Source organism: Camellia sinensis, chromosome 5 (genome assembly GCF_055761805.1).
Source record: "Camellia sinensis isolate YWXY chromosome 5, ASM5576180v1, whole genome shotgun sequence".
NCBI classification, from domain to species: domain Eukaryota; kingdom Viridiplantae; phylum Streptophyta; class Magnoliopsida; order Ericales; family Theaceae; genus Camellia; species Camellia sinensis.
The window spans coordinates 39,582,878-39,603,660 of NC_138965.1; the positions used below are offsets into that span (position 1 = coordinate 39,582,878).

Below are 20,783 nucleotides of genomic sequence, written 5' to 3' on the forward strand. Positions count from 1 at the left end.
ACAACATAAAAACACAAGCGGAGAGCATGGCCAAAGTAGTGAGTGGTAAGTAGGTAAAATTATTTCTATACACCAGTTCTTCTGAGTGAACAAATTTAATGAGCACATTCTTACTACACATATCAAAAAAAAAAAAAAAAAAAAAAAAATTAGTACACATTTCTTTATTTCAATAATACCATCATATTCAATTTCAAAATCATTTTTCTTTCATCCACCACCCCTTATTCGTCGTCATTGCCACCACTTTCAGCTTTCCATCATCTCTACTCCCAGCTCATCCCCTTCCATTATATATCTCCATAGTCAACCTCTAAAGTGGGGCGTACATGACTTGAGGCTTGTAGGAGTGTATAGTTCATGGTGGAATGTGGTCGTACGCAGAAGGAGAAAGAAGCGACGACAGGGAGTGGTGGAGAGACATGGCTTTGGTGATGGATGATGGTTGTGATAATTTAGAATTAGGGTTTGTGTGGAAGAAGATAAGGACAATATGGTATTTTCATTTTAGGATAAAATTGTATTAAGAAAAAAAATTGTGTAAACTGAGAAGAATTTCTATGTGAAAATAGAAAATTTGGTCAAAGTGTCTTCATAATAAAACTTTTATATATTAAGGATAAACACACACACAAAAAAAAATCAAAAGTCCACCACACATCACTATAAATTTTAAAATCATATAATTTTTTATTTAGATGTCACTTTTTAATAAAATTAATATTTTTAGAATCCTTTCATCAATATCTATCAAATAAAATCCATGTTGGCCATGAAATCCTTTTTTTTTCTTTTTTTAAATTACCATCAAAATTAACGTTAACAGAAAAAATTTACTCTTTACTGTATCTCATAGTAAAATTTTATTGTAAAATTTTAATTTTTAAATAGTAAACTACTATCATCATCACTAAACATCATAGTCACTATAATTGTTAATAAACAAGGGAGTTTTGGCCAAAAGAAACTTCAATTGTCATTTATAAATAGATTGTCACAAAATAAAACTCAAATCAGAATAAACTTTTTACCGTGAATCACATGAATTTTACTATTGACGTTAGTTTCAAACCCCCCCCCCCCCCTCCCCCCCAAAAAAAAACAATTTTTTGATATGAATTTCATAGCCAACATGAATTTTGTTTGGTAAATCTTGACGAGAGAATTTTAGAAAATACTAATTTTATTTAAAATCAATATATAACTAAAAAAATTAAATCATTTTAAAGTTTAAAATATAAATTAGTTACTAAGGATAAGATTGTTCATAAAAACATGTAAGTAAATTTGTTTGTCCTTCTTGAAGGATACACATCTTTTGGAAGGAATTTACGAATTAAAAAAGTTTGAATTGTCATTTTCACTAAACCACACATGGAGAAACTTTTAGCCCAAAATAAATAAATAAATAAATAAAAACCCTAAAACTAAAAGATGTAAAGAGTTAAGAACTGTGGTGTAAATCTTGACGATCGAATTTTAGAAATATTAATTTTATTAAAAATTAATATATAAGTAAAAAATTAAATTATTTTAAAGTTTAAAATATAAAGTTAATTATTAAAGGTAAGCAAATTCGTTTGTCCTTCTTGAAGGATACGCATCTTTTGAAAGGAATTTACGAATTAAAAAGTTTGAATTGTCATTTTCACTAAACGACACAGGAGGAATTTTTATTCCCCCCAAAAAAAAAGTAAAAAAAAAATCTCCTTAAACTAAAAGGCGTAAAGAGTTAAGAAGTGTGGTGTAACTAAGGCACAATTTGGCATTCCCTATTTTAGTATATTTTTTATTGTTTTATCTTTTTTTTGGTCATATAATCTTTCTATTTTTTGTATATTTTTCTGTAAAATTTAAAAAATATATTTATTTAGATTATTCTAAATACCCTCTTAAAATTAGCGTTAATCGTATATGGCCCTCTTTGGCAAATGAGGTTTGGACTAAAATAATTAATAAATATAAAATAGATTAAAATAATTAATAAAATAAAATATCATATTCAAACTATAATCATTTCATTTTTTCTTTCATAACTATCAAATTAACAACAAAAAAACTAACTATCATCTTAAATACAACCTTTTAAATTTGGTTAAAATAGCTAAAAAATTAAAAAAAGTAACTAAAATAACTTATTCCAAATGAGGCCTAACGTCTAATGAGAAATTCTAATATACATTCATTTAAAAAAAGTATATAAAATGTATTTTTAATTATATAATTTTTTTCAATATAATTATTTTTTTATTTAGTTATAATATGGTATTTGGGCATAATATATATTTTTATATTGTATTTAGTTATAATATAATTTTTTGAATTACGACTTAAAAAATTAAATTATGATATATATGTTTTTTTAATGATAGACCCCAAAACCTTTGGTGATCGTGCTTACAGGGGTAGACCCCCTGAGTTAGATGAGAAACTCAAGAAATCAAAGAAGAAAAAGGAACGGGAACCGCTTACTTCTGAGCCGATGCCTACCAGGCAGAGCAAGAAAAGGCGCTTGCAAGAAGAAGAAAGCGTCCTGACTTCTACTGATGAAGGGGTTTACCAGCCAAAGACTAAGGAAACTAGGGCAGCATATGAGGCCATGCTCGGTGTCATCCAACAACAGTTGGTTGGGCAGCCACTGAATATAGTTAGTGGTGCAGCCGATGAGATATTGTCTGTCCTCAAGAATGAGACTGTTAAAAACCCCAACAAGAAGAAGGAGATTGAGAAACTGTTGAACCCTATACCAAATCATATATTTGATCAGCTGGTTTCCATCGGGAAGCTTATCAATGATTACCGCGATGCGGGTGATGCAGGTGGTTCCACCGCAGCAGCTAATGGAGGCGATGATGCTCTCGATGATGATGTGGGTGTTGCTGTTGAGTTTAAAGAGAACGAAGACGAAGAAGAAGAGAGTGATCTTGATATGGTGCAAGAGGATGAAGAAGATGACGATGATGTGATGGAAGGGCATGGTTCTGGAGCAATGCAGATGGGTTGTGGGATTGACGATGATGACACACAGGATGCTAATGAGGGCATGACCCTTAATGTTCAAGATATTGATGCATATTGGCTTCAGAGGAAGATTTCTCAGGCATATGAGCAACAGATTGATCCACAGCAGAGCCAAAAGGTTGCAGAAGAGGTACTTAAAATTCTAGCTGAAGGTAATGATCGTGAAGTTGAAACTAAGTTGTTGGTGCATCTCCAATTTGGTAAGTTCAGCCTCATTAAGCATCTGTTACGGAATAGACTGAAGATTGTATGGTGTACCTGTCTGGCTAGAGCTGAAGACGAGGAGAAGAGGAAGAAAATTGAAGAAGAAATGTTGGGGTCGGGGCCAGAATTGGCTGCAATTTTGGAGCAGTTGCATGCCACAAGGGCAACTGCAAAAGAGAGGCAAAAGAACTTGGTGAAAAGCATAAGAGAGGAGGCTTGCCAATTGAAGGATGAGAGTGGCGTTGATGGGGACCGGGAACGAAGGGGTCTTGCAGATAGGGATTCAGACAGTGGTTGGTTGAAGGGCCAGCGGCTGCTGCTTGATCTTGAAAACCTTGCATTTCACCAAGGTGGTCTTTTGATGGTGAACAAGAAGTGCGAGCTTCCACTGGGGTCTTATAGGAACCATAAGAAGGGATATGAAGAAGTTCATGTGCCAGCTTTAAAGCCAAAACCACTTGCTTCCGGTGAAGAGCTTATAAAGATATCTGACATGCCAGACTGGGCACAACCAGCTTTCAAAGGGATGAACCAGTTGAACAAGGTTCAGAGTAAAGTTTATGAAACAGCCCTTTTTACAGCTTAGAATATTCTTCTATGTGCTCCCACTGGGGCAGGGAATACAAATGCTGCAATGCTGACCATACATCAGCAAATTGCATTGCATAGGAATGAAGACGGGTCTTTCAACCACAAGATTGTCTACGTGGGGCCAATGAAAGCACTTGTTGCTTAAGTGGTTGGTAATCTGTCTAACCACCTGCAGCATTATGATGTCAAGGTGAAGGAGCTTAGTGGAGACCAGACTCTTACTCGCCAACAAATTGAAGAAACCCAGATTATTGTCACAACTCCGGAGAAGTGGGATATCATAACCTGCAAATCAGGAGATCGCACCTATACACAGCTTGTAAAACTTCTTATCATCGATGAGATTCATCTTCTACATGATAATAGAGGACCTGTTCTGGAAACTATTGTTGCAAGAACTGTTAGGCAACTTGAAACCACAAAAGAGCATATTCATTTGGTTGGCTTGTCTGCTACACTGCCTAACTATGAGGATGTGGCATTGTTTTTGCAAGTTGATTTGAATAAAGGGACTCTTTCATTTTGACAATAGTTACAGACCTTGCCCTCTTGCCCAACAAGATACTGGAATCACAGTAAAGAAGCCGCTGCAGGGATTCCAGTTGATGAATGATGTTTGTTATGAAAAGGTTATTGATATAGCAGGAAAGCATCAGGTTCCTATTTTTGTTCACTCAAGGAAAGAAACAGCAAAAACTGCTCGTTCAATTAGAGATGCTGCACTTGCTATCTTGGCAGATTTTTGAAAGAGGATAGTGAGCCGTGAAATACTGCATAGCCATACAGAACTGGTAAAGAGCAATGATCTTAAAGACCTATTACCATATGGCTTTGCAATTCATCATGCAGGGATGGCTAGGGCTGACCGCCAACTGGTTGAGGATCTATTTGCTGATGGACACATGCAAGTTCTGGTTTCCACAGCAACTCTAGCTTGGGGTGTCAATTTGCCTGCTCACACTGTGATCATCAAAGGTACCCAGATTTACAATCCTGAAAAGGGGGCTTGGACTGAATTGAGTCCTCTGGATGTTATGCAGATGCTGGGGCGTGCAGGGAGGCCTCAATATGATTCTTATGGGGAAGGAATAATTATAACTGGCCATAGTGAACTACAAATAGCAACTCACCTTTATCATTTCTTGCTAGAACACCAATGCCCCTTTTTCCATGTTTAGCATCTTTCGCTCCCTCCATACTAATTTTAATTTTAATAATTTGTTCTGTGGAGCCTGGAGGAGGTTGCGAAACCCGAGAATTCCCTCTGCTGGCATTTTCTGTTTGCGCAAACCTATATGCTTAGTTTCCAACAAAAATTCAATGTTATTGGCCATTGCTTTTTGCAACAATTCAATCTCTCACCAATTCTGGCTGAACATCCAAACATTTCATGCCTTCCAGAAACTGAATCATTCAATCTAACCTTTAAGAATGTCCCACAAAATTTGCCACCACTGGAAAAATCAACACAAAATTTGCTGCCACTGGAAAAATCAACATTACTAATAGCTTCAGGTCAAAATCAAAAGGGGGAGAAAGTGCCCCCACAAACTGTACAAACCTGCACCCCACAAATCTTTCTTTTACATAGATTTCAGTCACCGGTGTATGTTCCTAAGACATTTCCATTTAAAAAACTTAATCTTGCCCTGAATTTTCATGTACTGAATCATTTTGCACAACTGGTTTTTGTCTACTTATGTACCAACTACACATTTATCTCTTTGTCGCCTCTGCTCTACGCCATGTCAATGTTCTCAAAGATCCACTACCACAACATGAAGATAACGAGAGAACAGTCATAATGCCATTCTGCCATTATGCTACGCCTGATAATTCTTGTTGGAGAGCCTAAAGCTTCCCAAACTTACCTGAGCAAAGCATTATATTGAATGAGAACTCCAGAGCTTAATAATTTCATTCCTAGACTTAATTTGCCTCACTGCACAGTACACTTGCTCAGTACATCATGGTGTTAAGTACTGTGAAGTGCTGTGAAAATATGTAATAAAGAACGCTGATGTTCTCAACCCCTTCCCCTATCAGCGGCCCTTCTTAATCAATTTCCTAGATCATTATGTTGTCATTATTGATATTAATTCCTTGTTGCTGATTAGTTATCGATCTCTTACAGAAATAAAGTGAGCAGTGAGGTTGGAAAGTCTTTTATTTTGCAGCTCAGACAGAGATGGTCAAGATCTTAAGAAGTAAACAGTGACCTTGAAAAGTCTTTTTTTTATTATACTCAGTTTCCTTTTTTCTTTTTTGTGTGTGTGGCTAGGAATCAGAGCTATTGAGAGAAAACCCATTACACAACTTTCCACCAAATTTTCTTCCTAGATAATAAGGTACAATGCTCATCTATGTTTGTTATGTTGTATGGATTAATGTATGGGTCAGCTTTTATCTTTAAAGCTTGATCCCATTGTTATCCATGAATATTTTGTAATTGCTAAGAAAATTGGAACTTTCTATGTTTTATTGTCATTCCAGAAATTTTAATAAAATGCTGCACAAGCACGCTTGTGGTATGCGTACCTAATACAGTAGTTCTATTTTTTTAGCTATCTTCCTGACTTTCTTCCATTGAAATGCTGTCTGGTTTTGCATTCAACTTTGCAATTTTGGTGTTAATCTCAAAAATCTGATTTTCAATATCAAAATATATGGACTAAGCACCCCAAAAAGCACAATGAAGGTGAGTTCCTGTTTGATGTTACTTCTTGTATCAGAGCCACCAATCTGTACGTGTGGGTCTCAGCCGGCCATCCTAATCTTCCCTTTTTATCTCTTAATTTGTGCACATGCTGTGCCAATCTATACATGCTATGTGGGTCTTGGTCATCCTAATCTCCCCTCTTATCTGTTAATCTGTGCTAGTGCTATGCTAAGTGTCCTCTTGTGAAGGGTTCAAAAAAGAACAATTAGTCCTTGTGGTGTAGTCCAATCAAATGTTAACGAAAACTAGTTTAGCATTTTTATTTATTTATTTATTTTTATTTATTTTTATTTTTCAGAAAAAATGGAACATTCTAAAATTTTCAATTTTTTGGAATAAAAAAAAAACTATATTTTCATTTGTTTTCAAAATAAGTTTTTACTCTCTCCTCCAGCTCCTGCCATCTTTGGTCCACCCACCGTCGCCACCTGCAACCAAGGCTACCCTTCGAAAAGCTCCAGTCACATTTCAGCAGCCACTGCATCCGTTCATCCTCCTCCACCACCTGCCACCACGTTTTTTTTTTTTTTTTTTATTTTCTTTCCCATATGAGACTCAGGATCATTTGGGAAGTGGCTTTTTTAGTAGTCATTCCCATAGTGCCGAAACTCCTAACTTCTCAATGGTCCCCAATTTTGAAAGACTAACACTAAAAAATTGTGAAAGGTTGGTTGAGATTCATGAATCTGTCAGACACCTAGAGAGACTTGTTCTATTAAATGTAAAACATTACAAAATTTTAAGGAAGCTTCCGAGAAGTATCTTTATGACAAAAATGTTTGAAAACACTTAATATCTCTGGTTGCTCAAATCTTGAAAAGATTTTGATAGATATGGGGAATATGGAATCTCTAACTGTGCTCAATGAAGATGGAAATGATATGTCGATTACTCTCTACCCTGATGAGGTCAAAGCATGGCATTTGTTCATCAGACCTTGGTTATTGAAGCCAAGAAAAAGTCCAAAATTTCATGGACTGGCTTCTACGCCATGGTCCTTGCTAAGCTTTAAGTCTTGAGGTTTGCAATCTATCAAATGATGCCTTCCCGGGGATCTTGGCAATCTGTTTTCATTGCGAAAAATTAAATCTGAGTAAAAATTCAATTTGTGCCCTTCCAAATTGCATTAAAGAAATGAAATTATTATTCACTATTGTAAAAAAACAATTATTCTATAAAATGGTTCACGAAATGATCATTTCATTCTAATAAACCAGATGAACGCATGAATCTCTCTCATATATATCTCATTAATATAACTTTGAATTCAATCAAATTGAGACCCTATAAATGTTTTCTCATGTATATTATCATTAGTATAAGTTAATTATATCAAAGAGAGACTCCACCAATGTGGCATATACATCATACTACTACTTGGAAATGATTTCCTCGACTTAAATATTTTGATAAAAATGACCACAATAATTAAATAATACCCTTCTCATAGCCATTTCATATTCGATCCGTATTTTAACAAAACGTATGGGACTTTAAAAGTATGGGAATAACAAAATATTTTATTTTCACAAAAAAAAAAAAAAAAAAAAAAATCAAATAGTACATTGAGCATAAAATATAACCCAAAGTGGTAGAGGGTCACTCAATTCAAACACTAATGCTGTGTTTGGTTGGAGGATTTGAGAAGGAATTTGAAAAGGGAAATAGAAAAGTTAGGTGAAATGTGAATAAAATATAACTATATTTCACCTAGTTTCACACACTTTTTCCCTTTCTATTTTCAAATTTCTCCCCAAATTTCCCAATCAAACACAACATAAAAAAAATCTCAAAACTAAAAGTTAAATAGCAAGATCCATTTCAATCATACAAACTTTAAAATATGACACCACATAATAATAATAATAATAATAATAATAATAATAATAATATCTTTCAACCATATTATCATTATTATTATCTTTAAACCACATCTTCTTATTTATTTGGTTTGTTTTTATCTTTATGTAATGAATAATACACTACAAGAATACTGGGATTTAACGGCGTTTATTTAACGACGTTTAAAAAAGTGCCTCTATTTCTAACATTTAACGATGTTTTTATAAACGTCGCATTTTTTATTTAATAATACGACACCGTTTTCATTTCTGAAGTCGTTTTAAAAACGCCTTGGAATGTGTTTTTTTGTTTTTTATTTTTTTAATATATGAGAATATCAAGTAGCGTGTTCACGCTCTCTCGTCTCCCTCTTTCTGACTAAACCTTGATTTCACTCTCTCTCTCCCTCTCTCTCTCTCCTTCTCTTCAAACCCCTTCGTATTTGTAGAACCGCAACTGAACCCCTTTGTATTTGCAGATCGATTCATGTATTGGTAGATCGATTCAAGTATTATTCACTCTCAGTCTTGCTCTCTCTCTCTAAACCGTTGATTTCACTCTCTCTCGCTTCAAACCCCTTTGTTTCAGAGACAACCCTTCATATTTGTAGAACCGTAGCTGAACCCCTTCGTATTTGCAGATCGATTCAAGTATTCATAGATCGATTCAAGCCTCTTCTCTAGTTCGTGTTCGTGTTCGCGTTCGCAGCTCTTTCTTCATAGTAAGTGTTGATCAGTCTCATCTCTATTTTCTTACTGACGGAATCATTCGATTCAAATATGCTAGGTTTCATCTACTTTATCATTCTTAGATCAGATTGAAGATCTATTGATTCGATTCAAGTATGGTAGGTTTCGATTGAAGATCTATATGTGTATTGTAGATGTTAAAATTGAACACAAAATACATACATACATATATATGAATAGATTGACAATTTTTTTTTTAAATAGATCTCAATAAGAAACTCTGTAACCTTTTATATATTCATATGGATTATATGTTGAATTATGTATCAAATGAGTTCGGCCAAGTTCAAAAACTAGCTATGTTTGTTTAAAACAACGGATTGTAATTCACTGAAGTGAGGGTTTCACTTAATAGTTTATTAAATTTGATTATTTCAGCCGTTTGATGTTTTATTAGAGTGCTTGTCTTCAACTAATAGATTTGTTTGATGATGAGAAATTTGTAGCAAGTTGTGATGCTGCATCATAGCCCTTTTAAGACTTCATTCATGAAGAAAAATAGAAGATATATTCATATATATAGCATATTTTCAGATGACAGTGAAACCTATTTTCACTCGTGTTACAGAACTTCCTGGGATTGCTGGTTGGTTGGTAAGTTATTGTCATGTTTCATGTGCAACGATTACTTCGACACGTCTCTCTCATTTTTTTTTTAATTATCTTTGAATGATATATTCATATATATAGCATATAATAAATATATACAAAATTATATATTTTATGTGTGTCCTTCATGTGTCATGTCCTATATTTTTTGAAAATTGTTGTATTGGCATGCTCGTGTCATATCACTTGTCTGTGTTCATGCTTCTTAGAATCTTAGGTAGGCAATAAGGGATAGAAACATGCCACAATGTCAAAAAAGTGGCTGAATGGTGTATTCGTCAAGTGATTCCTATAATGAACTTGAAGTGATTCCTATAATTGCAAGTTTTGCTCCAAAGTATTTTATTTTTTTAAGCTAAAAAGCCATTCCATCTATTATTTGAATATATTGAATTTAGTCTCTGTCTTTGCATTTGGTTTGTGGATACGTAGGTAGCTGCTAGATGGAACTCCACCACACCTGGAGATCCAAAGTAGAAAATATCAGTGTTTTATGCAAATCACTGATTGGAGATCATCATTTTCATTTAGAATCATCAAATTACAATGTTTAGCAGTTTCAGGAGCTGAAAACAATATTTTCCAGCACTGGATTCTAATGGCTTTATTTCACTCTTGATTTTTGAATTTAAGATATTTACCTTTTATTTCATTCTATTAGATTCAGAGTCTTTTCTGGAACCATTTCTTTACCTCCCTAGCAGTGTGTAGCTTTTTATACACCAGTTGTACATGGTTGTGCATCTGTTTTGATGTCTTTAAAGACAAACATTACTTTGATTATCTGGAAAATTAGATGCTCTAGGTTGTTATGCTTTATTTTGTACTTTTACTCGCTTATGATATTTCTTTAGCAGCCTGTGACTTCCCTATTCTAGAGCCCCTTCTCACTTCAGCAGCTTGTCCTTTATTTCACTTTGTCCCGATATGCATTTTGTTGCAGGTTTCATGAGTCTTATCTGAATTTAGAAACCCTTGCCTTGCTCTTCTCTAAGGCCAGTAAACATGAAGGAAGAAAATCTTGCTATTGCTAATGTTGGGGAGCCTACTGTTAGAATGACACGAGCTCGAGCTGCTGCTTGTCATGCATTTGGAGGGATTCCACCTTCAGAAGCACTGAAGCAGCAAGGTCAAAAGCAAGTTTTACGGACAAGTTCAAAAAGAGCAGCTTTAGATGAGATGAATAGCAGTGCTTCTGCTGCTGCACCTGTTCAGCATAAGAGGAGGGCAGTGCGTAAGGATGTCACAAATGTTTGCTGTGAAAATTCCTATAAAAACTGCCACATTGCAGCTAAAATTCCGGTTTGTACACTACCCTTTTGCTGAATTTATATAATTAATGTAAGAAATTGTTGTAAATTGAAAGAAAATTAAATAAGAAAGTATGTTTGTTCCTCATTAACAGATGTAAAAAATGGCTGCTTTAATGCGCCAAAAAAAAATGAAATGTTGAATCGTTGATAGATATTTTGATTGCCCAAGCATATAAAAGCATTACCAAAAAATTGGGATAGTTGAGTTGAGCGGCATTTCTGAGTATAGAGAAGACTAAATTGGTTATTGAACTTCTGGTCATTGACAGCAATAACTAGAACAGAGTCAAAAGTTCATCGTGACCATGAACTTTCCCACTCAAATATTTGAATTTAATAGTTAGATTTGCTGGATGGCTTGGACTTTCTGCTACAAATGTTATTAATTTTTCTTTACTAAAATCGTTACATGACCTCTGTTAAACTTGAAGGCCCAAGATTTGAGGATTTAACCTCAAGTTGCTTTTGTATGCTAACAAGTGTTACACTTATCTGAATTTTTATCTTTATCATTGCTTTTGTATGTAAATTAGAAATCCAGACTGACTGAGTACAAAAAAAAAAAATATTACAGTCGTGCAAGCTGACTTGGTGAGTATGACATCTACTATTCTCTGTAGCAAACAGGATATTTAAGTAAATTAGTTGTAATATTTGTTTCTCTTATTATATTTTGTTAGTACAGTTTCACGCTACTGAGTTGTTGCCACTGAAGGATGAGGATGTGGTTGCAAAAGCAATGTCTTACCTATCAAAGTGCATCAAGGACTTTGAGAACGTGGCGGTGATCGATAAAGAAATTGGAAGATTTCCAAAATCCCTGACTCATTTTTTCCCAGGTAGCTCTCTTAATTCCTTGTTATTTCTATTCGATTTTTCCATTTTGTTTGGACAAAAATATGCTTGTGTATAGGAGTTTCAGACAATAACACCGGTCATATAAAGTGAAAATCCAAACTATTTAGGTACATTATCTCAGGAATATCTGTGCAATTAGATGAGCCAACCATGATTTACCTTCTTCTGGAAAATAAAAAATGTAGTGTATATACTATCCATGCTAGTAAATACTTCTTTATTGATGTTGCTTTCTCAGTTTATTTATTTATTTTAAAGGTTCGTACAAGTATATGATGCGTGGATCTACATCATTTCCAAATTTATTCATGGCTGGGGACTGGATAATAACACGACATGGTTCGTGGTCACAGGTAGAAACCCTTGAACTCTTCTTTCAAAACTTTGCTCTTGTAAACATTTCGATTGATAGCTTTTTCACAAGCATATGCACTTCTGTTCTTTTTTATCAGGAGAAATCGTTTGTCACGGGACTTGAAGCTGCCAATAGGGTGGTGGACTATCTAGAAGAAGGAACATTTGCTAAAATTATACCAGTAGAGGAGGACGAGCCTCACATTCAAGCGCTGCGTAACCTCAACAGAAACCTTAATGAGATAAGAGCCCAACTTCCATGGTCCAACTACTTCATCCAGTGAAACTTCGAAAGTGTACATTCATGAAGTTACTGTCGTAAAATGTGGATTTATTGGTAGGACCAATGTTGATAAGCAACTGTTTTTGAAAAATGGCAACCCAAAATGAGGAAAATTAAAAAAGAAAAAGAAAAAAGGTACCATATCTCATCAAATTGGACTGTAGAATCTGTATACTGCAACTTATATACATATTGTGAATTTCAAGTGACATGTATACTTGATGTAAAGCTAATGCAGCAGATTTGGATTGTGTAATGTATATTGGATTTGTCAGTGCTTACTTTAGCTTTGAACAATCGGTGCTTGTCACATTAGTCAGCTCCAAGCTTATTTTCGACTTGAATAGCAGCACGACTTGTACTCAGTCAGTCTGGATTTCTAATGTAAAAAAAATATAATTATGTTTTATTTAATTTCGGTTGGATACCAGTGTTTTTTTAGTTGTAGCTTATCTGCTGTTAAGATAACCTGCTCTGCTTATTGTTGTAAATATGTCTTAACTTGTTTTCTCTTGTTTTTTTGGTGACAGGCGAGAAATTTTCGTTTCCACTGTGGCCTTGTATATGTTTCAGAACCAGGGTATGTCTATCCTTATCATGTGAATTTAGATTGATGCTTGAATTCTATTCTTATTCAAATCTTGTTACATACTGCATTGGCTGTGCATATATTGGTTAAATTTCTGTGTTTAGTACAAGTCATTTGTGGCAACACGGGAGGCTGTTGTCACCATTTGATATCTAGAGCAGAGAGATCACCTTGAATTTTCTGTTACAATCTCTCATTGGAAATAGTTGTGTACTTACCAATTTCAGATATATGCTTTTTAGAGCTGGAGTTCCTCGGCATGCCATTATTAAAAAGTTTGGAGGTAAGGAAATATCACAACTTGAGGATCTGATTTCTGTACTTAGCAATTTTGTTGAAGTTCTTGCTGCTCAGCAAAGCCCAGAGAACCCCAATTGGTTCCAGGTAGTATACAATCTGAACTCTAAACCTTCCAGTCTTATACTATGCAGCAGCTTTTCATTTCTGTGAGATTCCATTTAAAGTTGACAATTTGTTTGGAGTGTGGAATGGTGGTGGAGGAGAACTAGTTTTTATAGTGGCAAAGAAGTTAAAATTGCTTAGAAACCATTAACTCACAACAACCACAACTCGAGAAGTTTGTCATAACTTTCTAATGGTAATGGTGCCATCACTGTCTTTGTTATTGCATGCTTTCATCTATACTGCCTTTCATTACTTTATTTCAGTTTCTAAACAATTGCAAAACTAAACACGGTTGAAGTCTTTTTTTTTTTTTTTGGTTGGTTCACTGAATTGTATCTTCCTAAGAAGAATTGAGCCAAGTCCTCATTCTTTCACTCTCACTCGCACTCTCACTTTCACACACTATAGACTGACTGTTTTTTGATATTTAATTTTAGGGAACTGTGAAGAATTTGGGAACCTTGGGGTTTGCAATTTTGAGTTCAAAATTTGAAGGTCATCAGGGCCTCGACAGAGTTTTGTGAGGTAATGCCATAATGTAGGAATATGAATGTGTGGATTAAAGGAAATTATTTATTATTTCATTTTGGTTATACGAACTGCATATTTAAGGCATGTTTTAATTACAGCAACATTTTGTTGCTCAGTATGTGAAGGAAGGTTGTCAATTTACTGCCAAAATCTACAATTGTAGACAGACAGAATCACAACCTATAATTTTCTTATGGCAATGAAGTAGCATGCAAGTTTGTCTTGCAAGAGTTGCCATCTTCTATGGTTGTTTAGTGTCTTAAATTTCAGAAGCTTCCTATTTGAGATGTGAATGACTTGATCTTTTCTGTTTTAACTTCTTTGCCACTATAAAAACTAGTTCAGATCATCCTGATAATTGAAATTAAATCATTCCTGATTTATCTTGCAAGTGTCCTTAAGAATTGGACTAGTTCGACGAACACCATTTATGTTATTGCAAGTGTCAACTATTATGGTTTGATGCAAATATTTGTCAATCTATTGAGTGATCAGTAGTTATTTATTTGGTTTAGACATGTATTTGGAATAGAGTAGTACTAGTAGAGTCAAAATCTGCTTTGTGGAACTAGAGATTGCAAATGGTTCTAGCTAATTTTTAGGAGTTAAGTTTGTGAATCTTTTGGTTCATCAACACAACTTGATGGTCTCTGAATAATGAATTTTCTGGATTCAAACATTAGGATTCAAATTGATTGTTTACAAGCTCTGTCAAATCATATGGTTTGGACCATGAATTGGAAAACACGTGTCCATGTTCCCACATATTTTTCTACTAACAGATGTGTTTGATAATTGAGGAATACTAGTTTCTTTTTGATTTTTAGATCTTTTTAGATTTTAGACTATTACAAAGAGGTTTCTAATTGTTGCTACCAACAGCTAATGAGTAAAGCTTAAGTTTGTTTTGTTTACTAGTCACTTGGTATCTAAGACCAGTGAAGATTACAGATTCTGATTTGTGAAGTCACAATTATTATAAACTTATTACTATCTGATAGAAGCATGTTAAAATATTTTTTTTTCTGACTTTTTCTGCAATTTCAAAGCCTCAGAAATGACTAATTTATTTAAATTGTTCTTCCAGGTACAAAACCTTCTTCAACAGATGGTGAGTTGTAATGTACATCTTATGTTTTATAGCTGTAACACTTCTACCATTATTGATTTATGCACTTTACCTAATTTGGCTTCCATATTTTGATGCAGGAATCCAGACCAGTGAAGATTACAGATTCTATGCTATATCAACTGGGTTCAGTGAATTGAGTATCAAGGACAAGACATTAAATTAAATCAAAATTCATGGGGTTTGTCTTAATGTTTTTCCTGTTATTTTTTGGCGAATGTTAAAACATAATTTGTGGATTTTGTGAATATGTTATTTTGTAGTTAATGGTAATTGTATATTAAATTGAATGGGAAAGTGAATTAATGTTGTATTTGCTACTTGGCAGCTTTTCATATAATTGGTTTATCTTTTGACAAATGTTCATTTGAATGGGAACGAGAATTATTGACTCATATTAGTACTATTTTTTAATTTTATTACAGGTATTTTTTGGTTCAACCACATAGAATTAGCACAATTTAAAAAAAATAAATTAAAAAAATAAAGATATAATGGCGTTTTTGAAAATGCCACTATACAGTCAAGGGTTATATTTTTAAAATCCAAAAAAAAGCAATGACGACGTTTTTAAAACGTCGCTAAAAACAGTCATGACGTCAGTTTGACGATATGTATCACATTTAGCGGCGTTTTTTAAAACGCCGCCTATAACCATTTAACGACGTTTTTAAAGCGCCCCAATGTTATAGCGACGGCCGCAGCTTCGACGTTTGGTGCTAAGCGTCACAAAAAGAATTAACGGCGTTTTTGACCCCTATAGCGGCGTTTTTTAAACGCCGCTAAAAGCTGAATTTCCTGCAGTGATAGAACAAAGATAACTCAAAACCCATACTATTGTAACTTAGGGGTAGTCTAGTTGGTTAATGAATTTATTAGATTTGTTTTCTTGATTTGTCGATCGCATAGTTTTACGGAAAGAAATAACTTATATAATCAGAGTGAACGAATATTGAAGTTAATTTTTTGTTTTTTGTTTACATTTTGTTTAAGGATACTTATTTATAAATCTCTTTTCACATACTTATGTTCCATTTATCTCTAATAATAATATTCACATTGACAGTGTTAATGTTCCGTTATGTGAACATTCACACGTTAATGCAAATATTTAACATTGTAAAATATGAAGGCTCATGTCACTAAGTTGCTAACCATTCAAAAAAAAAAACTTGTATGAATAAAATTGTCCATAAAATATCTTAACTATGAGAATTAGAATTTGATGAATCAAATGTCCAAATAATAAGATTTATTGAAATATAAGAATATGTTATGCATTAATTGAAATACAAGTAGTTGAAGAAGGGTTTCCTAATAAATATTCCTTTTGTTTTTATATGTTTTCTCTGGGGGGAAAAAATGTACTAGAACTGACGATTGCTAGTAAATTAAGCGTTGTTCTATTCAAGTAGTTTTAATTTTGATGGTTGGTTTTTTTCGTAGTGTTGGATGTTACTCTGATCTATGCTTTTTTTTCCTTTGGCTTAGTTGTACCCCCTTTTAGTCAGACTGGCGGGGGTGACTACTTTGTTGTTTCCAGCTTGCGGATTTTAGTCAGTTTTCCTATTTTGTGTTGTTGGTCCCTCACCAATTTTTTTGGCTTGAACTAAGATATCATTAAGACTTTGTTTGGGAAGTTAAGTTTGGGGTTTTTCTGACTATTTTAGCCATAAAAAACAACATAGGCTTTTTAGCCTAACAAGACAAAACATCACATTCAATTCATAATCATTACATTATTTCTTTCACAAGAAAGCCAAAAGCCCTTTCCAAACGATACTTTTTAGCACCAGGCTAAAAAAGTCAAAAAAACCAAAAAGCCAACCCACTTCCCAAACGAATCCTAAGTGTTTTTCTCAGTGTCAACTTAGGGTTCATTTGAAAAGTGGGTTGGTTTTTTGGTTTTTTTTAACTATTTTAACATAGGGTTAAAAAGCCTCATTTGGGAAGAGCTTTTGGTTTTTTTGTAAGAGAAATAATGTAATGATTTTGGGTTAGATGTGATGTTTTGTCTTATTGGGTTAAAAAAATTATTTTGTTTTTTGTAGCTATTTTAGCAAAAAAAGCCCAACTTTTTTCTTCCTAAACGGAGCCTTAGTTGCCAGTTGGGATTGAGAAGATGCACTATGATCCTCTTTGCTCTTGCCTCTTCTTTATTGGTGTATATCCATATGTAATGTATGTTTGTTCCATCAATAAAGCTTCTTTAAAAATAAAAATAAAAAAGTTATTTCATCTTTCTGCTTACTAATGAAACTTGAATTTTCAAAAGTTCCATATATTTCTCTATTTTCCAGCAATTTCTTGGCAGCCAAAAAAAAAGTTACATTCTGTTGGGGAATTTTCAAAATGGGTTTTAAAATGTATAGTTTAATTTTTGGATATTTTCAAAACCTTCCTTGTTTTTCTTTGGAACGCTTGAAATAAGCTTGGAGACTTTGTCCCACATCGGAAAGAGAGGAAAACATGGAGCACTTAATAAAGTACTACATGAAATATTCTTTTGAATATGGAATTGTGAGGTGAAAGCTAGTGTGCATGCACCCACACCGCAAGGATGGTGCATTGCACCACACGCACATGCATGCACGCACGCGGTGTATGCAGTGGGTTGTGTGGTGTTTGATGGCACACGAATGCATCGGCGCCATGAGGGCGCTTTCTTATTTGCATCGGACAGGTTGGAGCAATGACATGGCGTCCGTTGGCAGTGAGTCAACCAACCGATCGAATGGTTGTGTGTCCGATTTGGAGCAGATTGATCATAGCCCTTGATTGGTAATGCGAGCAATCGTATGGATGAGATGACACCCGATCGTGATCAGGTGTGATTAGTCAAGGCATCTATTCGGTGTAAGGATGATCTGCACCATACATCATCGATCCAACGGTCAGATCTAATCAGATGCGATCAAAGGACATAACCATTCGATTAGGTGCATCAAGGCCTATAAATAGGTTGCGAAATCAGCCATTTCATTCCATTAAAAAATTCAGAAGCATTCCTGCAATTCTCTCTCTCTCTCTCCCCCTTGATTTTGAGTTTTCAATTAAGAGTTTCTTAAGCAAATTTTTGCTTTTCTTAGTGGTAATCAAGTTCTGCAAATTTGATTATCAGTGCCTTGGTTTTCTTGATTATATCAAGAGTATTCTGATCTACTGTCGTCAGTGCAGACGCTGGTAGACTTGATCTTTAGATCAGGCTTCATTGTATACTGGAGGCAAATTTGTTGTAACCCCCTGCACACCTTTTGGTGGGTGCAAATATTGTCTTTAGGAAAACGGCTTAATAATGTGACTTGAAGCATCATATTTCTGTTCTACATAGACAAGATCATTGCCAAGTTTTGAAGTGCCGAAGACCACCAATTGAAAAATTCAAGACAATTTGTTCCAACACATTCTTGTGCATTTTAATTGTTTTTCTAATTTTTAAACTAAACTATTTTATCAGACACTGCTCTCAAGGATAATCAAGAGAACTTAAACATTTTCGTGATTTGTTGCGTAACTCTTGCTAGGTAGATGAGAAGGCCATAGTTTTTGGTAACTGAAAATGTTCGTATTGTTATAGTGTTTTCTTTTTTATTTATTAATTGTATATAACTATTGATGTGTATGTATGTTTTGATTAATTGAACAGAATAAAATATCTCCGAACGATCTGTGCTATCAAGGTTTTGCAAGGCTACATCTAGAACGAGAATAATATGTTGTTCAAATTCTTTAAATTGATTAGATTAAATTAATTAATTAACATTACTGGATAAAAATTATAAAGTAGGATTTTTTAAACTAATTAGATTGAATTAATTAATTAACACATTAATATTACTGAATTGGAATATGAAGCAAAAAACAGAAACTGGAAAAGAAATTACAACACAAAAATGAAACTAGAAAATTCAGAAAATGAAGTCTCAGAAATCGAAGCCCGTGTATCACACGGTATCCATAAAACAGATTTGCTGCCTTGCCAGAGTGTGCTAGAGGTTTGCCTATGTTTGTTTCTTAGGATACAATGGTTGAACTTGCTACTATAAAGGTATATCTGTCTGAACTGTTCCGACAAATGTGAACTATAGTGTACTTGTGACAACCCCGTCACATATTATGCCTTTAATCCTTTAATTTGCATATGTTTATGTGCTTAGTATGAATTTGAATGATAATTATATGTTTAATGTGATATTTAGATTCATATCTGTTAATTATATGAATATCTGTTGTGATTTCTGTTATAATCCGAAATTGAAGGCCTTAATGGTGTCAGAAACCAAAATTGATTAGTCTATTGTGATTGATTTAATTTTTAGAGCCTATCAAGAAGTTTGATTAAAATTGGATTCAGATTAAATTAATTAGATAAAATCAATTAGAATTAAGTGGGATTAGTTAATCTTAAGATTGCTTAATTAGGCTAAGCTAATCACAAGTATATATAGGTTAAGAGATGAGGCATTACAATTTTAAAATATTATAATATGTTGATAATATTGTTTTAATAAATATTTATGACAACTCAGGTTGTGGTAATTACAATGTGCTAGAAACAAGTGGTTAAGAAAACTGGGTCTATTGGAGGTCTTCTGAAATGGTGGTTAGGTACAAATTGCAGTAGGTTTGAAAGGAGGATATGACATTCTATTTCTTTTGCTATCATGTGGTCTATTGGAGGTCTTCTGAAATGGTGGTTAGGTACAAATTGCAGTAGGTTTGAAAGGAGGATATGACATTCTATTTCTTTTGCTATCATGTGGTCTGTGTAGAAGCTCAAAAATGAGTGTTTGTTCCAAAAAATTCAACCAGACTTCAAGCCTTTTGGGGAGCCGATTAAGGTTAGAATTACTTTATGGTTGAAATGTAACACATATGGGGTACCGTTTTTTTATTAATAATGTGGTGTTCAACCTTCAGTAAGTAAGATATTGCTCAAGGCAGCAGAATAGGATCAGAGATCTAGGCTAATTTTGGATCTTGAGATTGTTGTTTATAGGATAGGTGACTGTGTTGTTTGGTAGATTTAACAGGTGGGATTAATTGAATGTATGGTACTCCTTTGTTTTGGGGGTGATTTTTCTGTTTTTTTGGTTGGTTGCTCACTAACATTTAGAGTTGAGCTAGCACATGATTGGGTGTCCCTCTTAGTGCCAACCTAGTTGGGATTAGGTTGTGTGATGACCGATTTCATTACGTGTCGTTTCATTTTTGTCCTCTTTGAGTTTGTGGTGTTCGAGAGCTTTCTTTTAAACTCTGATTCTTGTCTAAATCCGTGTTGAGCGTCACTTGTTTCGGGGGCTGCACGACCAAGTCAGGAGTGCCTGGGAGTGGGCCAGAAAAATTCTAGGCTGCTGGGCCAGGGCCGCACGTGCGGGAAGGATGAGCTTCGGAAAGTTGCACACTGCGTAATAAGCAGGTGCAGAGTGAGGTGTGGGAAGAGACCACCGCACGTGCAGGGGTGAGGGTTGCACGTGCGGGGGAGACGCTCTGCATATACAGGAATGCGCGCCGCACATGTGGCATTCTGGGCAACCCGAAAATTTCTGCTGTTCTTTCTTTTGGGGCTGATTGTATATCACTTTT

General features: G+C 34.4%; 1 protein-coding gene and 1 pseudogene across 8 annotated transcripts; both read left to right on the top strand.

Moving 5' to 3' along the window:
* Positions 1-2,373: 2,373 nt before the first annotated feature.
* On the top strand, positions 2,374-5,626 carry LOC145790569 (DExH-box ATP-dependent RNA helicase DExH12 pseudogene; annotated as a pseudogene).
* A 3,087-nt stretch (positions 5,627-8,713) lies between these two features.
* Positions 8,714-15,512, top strand: LOC114302573 (cyclin-A2-1). Of its 8 annotated transcripts, none has more exons than XR_014329394.1 (9): positions 8,733-9,098; positions 10,679-11,037; positions 11,734-11,887; positions 12,165-12,259; positions 12,359-13,123; positions 13,360-13,730; positions 13,975-14,062; positions 15,156-15,179; positions 15,278-15,512. XR_014329394.1 is itself a non-coding variant. In XM_082868662.1 (7 exons), the coding sequence occupies exons 2-5, from the start codon at positions 10,741-10,743 to the stop codon at positions 14,059-14,061; spliced, it is 591 nt and encodes a 196-aa protein (XP_082724788.1). In that variant the 5' UTR covers positions 8,714-9,098; positions 10,679-10,740; the 3' UTR covers position 14,062; positions 15,156-15,179; positions 15,278-15,512. The 8 variants fall into 8 exon arrangements, 5 of the variants coding, with proteins under 5 accessions (XP_082724788.1, XP_082724789.1, XP_082724792.1 ...); XR_014329395.1 differs by having other exon boundaries at positions 13,360-13,415; XR_014329396.1 differs by lacking the exons at positions 11,734-11,887; positions 12,165-12,259 and having other exon boundaries at positions 8,714-9,098; positions 13,074-13,123; positions 13,360-13,415; positions 13,564-13,730; positions 15,278-15,378.
* The last annotated feature ends 5,271 nt before the right edge of the window (positions 15,513-20,783 follow it).